The sequence below is a fragment of the Dipodomys ordii genome, unplaced genomic scaffold, assembly GCF_000151885.1.
Source record: "Dipodomys ordii isolate 6190 unplaced genomic scaffold, Dord_2.0 Scaffold26, whole genome shotgun sequence".
Lineage (NCBI taxonomy): Eukaryota > Metazoa > Chordata > Mammalia > Rodentia > Heteromyidae > Dipodomys > Dipodomys ordii.
Genome location: NW_012267242.1, coordinates 11,352,925 through 11,359,512, shown reverse-complemented (window position 1 = coordinate 11,359,512; position 6,588 = coordinate 11,352,925). Strand labels below are relative to the sequence as shown.

The 6,588-nt window shown below is 37.2% G+C and overlaps 2 protein-coding genes across 3 annotated transcripts in view; both read left to right on the top strand.

Moving 5' to 3' along the window:
- Positions 1-1,332, top strand: part of Hormad1 (HORMA domain containing 1) — a 30,043-nt gene extending 28,711 nt beyond the window's left edge. Inside the window, exon 12 of the mRNA XM_013015153.1 lies at positions 727-1,332. Coding sequence (XP_012870607.1) covers positions 727-807 — 81 coding nt within the window. The 3' untranslated portion in view covers positions 808-1,332. The remainder of the gene's footprint in view (positions 1-726) is intronic.
- Positions 1,333-2,552: 1,220 nt separating this feature from the next.
- Golph3l (golgi phosphoprotein 3-like) overlaps positions 2,553-6,588 on the top strand; it is a 41,791-nt gene continuing 37,755 nt past the window's right edge. Inside the window, exons 1-3 of one of the 2 annotated variants that reach the window (XM_013015405.1) lie at positions 2,553-2,732; positions 3,177-3,308; positions 4,998-5,186. In XM_013015405.1, the coding sequence (XP_012870859.1) occupies positions 5,004-5,186 (183 nt within the window). In that variant the 5' untranslated portion in view covers positions 2,553-2,732; positions 3,177-3,308; positions 4,998-5,003. The remainder of the gene's footprint in view (positions 2,733-3,176; positions 3,309-4,997; positions 5,187-6,588) is intronic. The other variant, XM_013015404.1, reaches the window with a different exon arrangement.

Sequence of the window (6,588 nt, the reverse complement as noted above, 5' to 3'; positions counted from 1 at the left end):
GCTGTCCCTCAGCTCTTCAGCTCAAGGCTAGCACTCTACCACTTGAGCCACAGCGCCACTTCTGGCTTTTTTTTTTTATTTTGCTTATGTGGTGCTGAGGAATCGAACCCAGGGCCTTAGGCATGCAAGGCAAGCATTCTACCACTGAGCCATCTTCCCAGCCCCTAAGCCCACGACTTTTATTCTACTTCTATTTTTAAAGCCAAGCATCCTATCTTAGTTGAAATGATGACACCTGTAATCCTAGCTACTGAGGAGGCTGAGGTCTGAGGATCGCGGTTCAAAGCTAGCCTGAGCAAGAAAGTCGGTTAGACTCTTATCTCCAGTAGACCACTAGAAAATCGGAAGTGGCCCTGTGGGGAGCTAGGAAGGTGGCTCAGTGGTAGAGTGCTTGCCTTGCATGCATAAGGCCCTGGGTTCAATTCCTCAGCACCACATAAAGCCAGAAGTAGTGCTGTGGCTCCAGAGGTAGAGCGCTCGCTTCGAGCTGAAGAGCTGAGGACAGCTCCCAGACCCAGAGTTCAGGCCCCACGACTGAAAAAAAAAAAAGAAGTGGCCCTGTAGCTCAAGCAGTAGACCGCTACCCTTGAAGAGCACAAGGAGAGTGCCCAAGCCCAGACCGACCAAAAAAAAAGAGAGAGAAGAAACCCCAGCACCATGAAAATAAATACAAGATTAAAGACATGTAAACTGGAAAATATCTTAATATTTGTTTTCTTCTTACAGGCCTTCCATCACTTTGATTCTTCTAGCCAAGAGTCAGTTCCAAAGCGAAGAAAGTTTAGTGAACCAAAGGAAAATATATAAAATTTCCCTCTGAACATTTGCAAAGTTCTTCTCAACATTTAAACTAAAAGGCGCTATATTACCATTTTTAAGTGAATTTTCTGAACTCTGAAAATTTATTTGTAGTTTTAAGTAGTTCATACACTAAAATGAACTGATCAAATAGCTATTATATTGTGATCCTGAACCTTACCTGAGATAAATTCAAGAGAACCAAAAGTACAAATATAAATGATTCTGTTCATTATCTACGGAATATTGATCTGCCTTCAATTTTAGTGGACATTTTCCTTAATTGATTTTAAAGCCTTCTAAAATCATTTTGTGAAACAATAATTATTTTGGCATTAAAATTTTGTAGACTCATTTTTTACTAATGTAAAAACTGTATAATCTAACTGGCTGTCATTGTGGTGTTCTTCAATTCTTTAATTGACAATATATGATGTATAATTAGAAATTGGTACTTTTTTTTACATTTCTTACTACAGGATAAAAAGACGACATTTTAAAGACTAGCATGTTATCAATAAAAAATAAAACATTGTTCAGAATGTTGGCCCTCGTTTATAATTTTTATTGAGCAGGAAGTACTGTTTAATATTTCAGTAGAAAATATTTTCAAGAATAGAACACTTTCTAGAACTTTTTAATATTTTTTGGTTGGTCGTGGGACTTGAACTCTGGGCCCGGGCACTGTCCCTCAGCTCTTCAGATCAAGGCTAGCACTCTACCACTTGAGCCACAGTGCCACTTCTGGCTTTTTCTTTTTTGCTTATGTGGTGCTGAGGAATCGAACCCAGGGCCTCAGGAATGCAAGGCAAGCGCTCTACCACTGAGCCACCTTCCCAGCCCTTACTAGAACTTAAAAATGTTAAGGCACATTTCTAGCCTTAGCATTTCCTTGGTTTTAGGAAAGAAGTCTTAAAACCTGCCTGAAAATAACAAAAAAAAATTAACAAGCCTAAGGAATGTTAATATGAGCATGATGATAGAAATGCACCCATCAAGCTGGACGGCGGTGGCTCATGCCTGTAATCCTAGCTACTCAGGAGGCTGAGATCTGAGGATCGCGGTTCAAAGCCAGCCCTGGCAGGAAAGTCTAGGAGACTCTTATCTCCAATTAACCACCAGAAAACCGAAGTGGCGCTGTGACTCAAGTGGTAGAAGCATGCTCGCCTTGAGCTCAAAGAGCTGAGGCACAGCGCCCAGCCCGAGTTCAAGCCCACGACCGACCAAAACAGAAAAGAAAAGAAAGACACGTACCTCTCAGTCCTGTTGGTAAACCAAATAACATCCACAAACTGACATAATGTTTTAAAAGAACAGTCAAGTCAGGGTTTAGCTGACAGAAACAATCAGTTTTTAAATGTTTATTTATTAGATTTATTACTTGGATCCAAGAACTTACTTGAAAATTGTCCCAATATGTATTGATCCAAGTAACATACCTGCTTTCCTGAAATTGGCCAACGGAAACCTTTCACGATTGGCGGCCCGTTTTAGCGCACTGGATGTTTTGATTGGCTGATTTAATGGGGGTGGGCAGCGTAGCCCTCTTTCCTCTGTTCCACCAAGGTTTCTTCATTGGACTGACCAGCTGTCAGGTTGAACCCAAACCTGCCTCCTTTTGGTGATGTTTGTCTGGATCGCAACACAATAGCCTGGGGAGAGCCTCCCCTCTTAAGCTCCGATAGGCTGAACTGAACCTTGGAGGTTTCTGATTGGTCCGATGAAGAAACACCAAGGTAGGTTGCCTAGTGATCCTAAGGAAGCTGATGTGTTATTCCCTCTCTGCAACGAAGGATCAGGAAGTTTGTGCTCTCTCCGTGGCTGAGAAGTTTTTCCACCTACTAAGACTGGGGTGGGGTGTGGAAACAGGTGTCTTCCTAAAATAGATCGCAAGCTGCAGCCTGAGTCCAACTGTAATCCAGAAGTAACATCAGGTAAGCAACGGAAAATTAGATTTCCTAATGTACAAAAAAAAGCTAATTTAAAAATCATTATTTTATAGGGGAAGCTAGGTTTTTATTATATATATATATATATTTGGTCATTTGTTTTTTTTTCCAAGTAGGACTTGTGACTAGTAAATTTCTCAAAATTCCTCTTTGTCCAGTCCCTCCCCCTCCACCCCCATACACACACAAGGTTTAAAGTTTTTTTGGATTAGGTTAGAAAATAATCCCAATTGAATGCTGGATAGTTCCCTAATGTATATACTTCATAGTATATTTCCTCCACTTTTCTTGCCTCCTACTGAATACTGTATTTAAAATGTATACCGTTGTACAAAGAATCATTTGAAAATCACTTCATTTGTATTTCTATTAAAATGCTCACATGCATTTCTGAGGATTCGTGTTAATCAGTATATATTTATTGAGCAGTTACAACGTTAAAGACGTGCTAGTTGCTATGGAGAATATAAAAACCCAAGAAGACAATATCACTACCCTCGAGAAGTTTGCAGTTGAGACAGCCATGCCAAAAGAGAGACTATAATCAATACTTTAAAGGAAGTAAGTATAAATAAAGTTCTGTGAAAGTACAGCTGAGGGAGAGACCAATTCTGGCTTGAGACATATAGGTAATGGAAAGACTGATTCACTCTTAAGTAGGCCTTAAATAATGGATAAAATTTAGAGAAGAAAAGAAAAGAGAGAGAACCCTGAGAAAATACCATGGAGCAGAAGCAGAAAGAAAACAGGAGGCATGGTTGGAAAAAAGCTTGAAAATAATACCTATTTGGTGGTAATAAGAAATCCTGCTAGAAAATAGAATAAGATTCAGTCATAATGGCTCTTAAATCCTATTCTTTTTATCTCAAAGATATTTTGTATAATTTCTGGTTTTAAATATTTGTTTTATATCATCTTAATAAATGACCTCTAGATTTGTATAAATGATTTATGTTAACTTTAAATAACTATAGTAGAGTATAAGAGGATGTGTTTGACATAATTTGGGGGCGGGGGAGGGGTTAGGTTGTGGGACTTGAACTCTGGGCCTGAGTGCTGTCCCTGAGTCTTCAGCTCAAGGTGAGCGCTCTACCACTTGAGCCACAGTGCCACTTCCAGCTTTTTCTGTTTATGTGATACTGAAGAATTGAACCTAGGGCTTCATGCATGCTAGGCAAGCACTTTACCACTAAGCCACATTCCCAGCCCTTACTGATGGTTTTTGTTGTTATTTTAGCTATTTCTTTATTTGCAAGGTAGCTACTTAAGGCCTGAGATGATAAGTACTGAAATTACTATACATGATTTTTTCAATATAATTTTCTAGCCTAGTGACCTACAAAGTGAATGCATAAGATGCATTGAGAAGAAAATATAAAAACATATATTTCATTTTTCTTGTTCTTTATTTTCTAATTTGGTTGTCATTTTGTGCCAGTGAATATTTACAGAAGTGTTTTGTGTGTGTGTGTGTGTGTGTGTGTGTGTGTGTGTGTGTGTATGGCAGCTGAATGCTCATAATATTTTACTGTGCAGTCTCATTTAACTTGGAGATCCATTTTGTTTTGTTTTGTTTGGGCCACACTAGGGTTTGAATACACAGCTTTGAACTAGTTAGGCAAGCACTCTAATACTCCTTGAGCTATTTGAGCCACATCATACTTAGAAGTTTTGGGGTTTGTTTTTGTTTTGTTTTTTATTTGTCAGTAGTGCATGGACACTGTTCCTTAGTTTTATTAAAGCTCAAGGCTGGCATTCTACTACGTGTGCCACATCCCCAATTTCCAACTTTTTTTGGTGTCTAATTGGAGATAAGAGTCTCACAGATTTTCCTGTCTGAACTGACTTCAAACTGGGATTCTCAAATCTCTGCTTTCTGAGTGGCTAGGATTATAGGCATGAGTCACCAACTCTGGGTTTAGAGATCTATTTTGTAAAAGATAGATAACCACAGTAGAATACCCTACTGAGTTACAGAATTGCAAGAAGTCAGCATGTTAAAAGGTGATCATTTTGATTGGTCCTTCAAATTACTGATTGATCTCTTGTCATTGCTGTGGTCTAAAACTGTTGGATTTTGGAAAAGATACTGGGATACATTCCCAATTTTTCTGGTCATTAATATCTATATTTAAGTTTATAAATACTTTCCACTTGTGTACATTTTAGTATACAAATATGCTTATAAGCATACATATATGTATTTAACATTTTTATTATTCAGATATTTTTAACTACTTCTAAAATTAGGTGAGAATGACCACTTTAACTCATCGTACCCGTCGTACTGAATTAAGCAAGAACTGTGAAAAGAAGGTAGAAAGTGAGGAAGACACTAGTCAAGAGAAGAGTCCAGATAATGAAGACTCTGGTGACGCTAAGGATATCCGCCTCACCCTTATGGAAGAAGTATTGCTCCTGGGACTGAAAGATAAAGAGGTAATGCAGTTAGATTTGTCAGCCTTTCTCAAAGAATCACATACTGCAATGTCATAGGAAGTAATCTGATGAAATATTGTTAATGGTAGATTAACCTTAGAATAACCTTAAATTAACCTTAGAATTCCTCCATCTTGGAGATGGAGGAATTTGGGAGTTTACTACTGATACTCAGAGTAAAATTCCTAAGTATAATTGAATTCATAAGTATAAGCATAAGATTTCATACTTACAATTTTTCAAGTCAGTTTGATGGAGATATAATAACATCTTATTAAAGTAGGAAAGAGTTCTTATATTCAACTATTCTTGAGATTTAGGAGAAAAAAGTCTTAAAATGAAAAGATGAGAACATTTATGATTAGCTATTTTAGAAATAAATGATGAATTGGTTGCTTATACCAAGAATACATTTTTCATTCTCTTCTAATATTTTAGAGAAGTTAAATTTCAGCAATTGATGAGAATTTTTTAATTTTGGAAAAAAATAAATTATTAAAAATAATTTCAGCATTCCTTTTCTAATTTTATTAATAGGACATTTATTTTGTAGTAGAATTGGTCTAGAGATAGTCTTTCTAAATAACCAAGTATTTTCCTTTCCTAGTAGCAGTATACATTATTTTTCTTTTGTGATTTAACTTTTTATTGTATTTTCCCATTACTCTTTCTCTCATGAAAAAGTTATGAAAGCATATATAGATGTCCTATTTTAAAGAATCTGCTCTCTAAGATTTGGGGGCTGGGATTGGAGTTTCACTAGGGATTGATCTCAGAGCTTTGAGCTTGTTAAATAAAGACTCTTACCTTTTTGTTTTTGCCAGTCCTGGAGCTTGAACTCAGGGCCTGGGTGCTGTCCTTGAGCCTCTCTGTGCTCAAGGCTAGTGCTCTACCACTTGAGCCACAGTGCACTTCCAGCTTTTTCTATTTATGTGGTACTGAGGAATTGAACCCAGGGCCTCATGCATGCTAGGCAAGCACTCTACCACTAAGCCACATTCTCAGCCCAGGACTCTACCTTTTGAGCCAAGTTCATTCAGGTATCTAAGAAAATATTGAGTGACTACTAAAATAAAGCTAGATTTATTACTAGCCTAACTTTTGAAAAATTAACAAATTAAAATATTACTTGATATTTTAAAAATGTTAAATTGGGCTTTGATAATTGTCCTTAAGTAGAAATCATTTGGCTACATATTTCTGGTAACCTGTCTTCTTGGGAATATTCTTATTTCTTATGCTTCATAGATTTATTGGTTTATTATTGCTCTACAACATTTTTTGTTCTGTTGAATTAGCAAGTTGAAAATTTTGATCCATGTATATTTCCCCCTTGGGCTTGAACTCAGAGCCTAGATGCGGTCTGTTCCTGAGCATTTTTGCTCAAGACTAGTGCTCTACC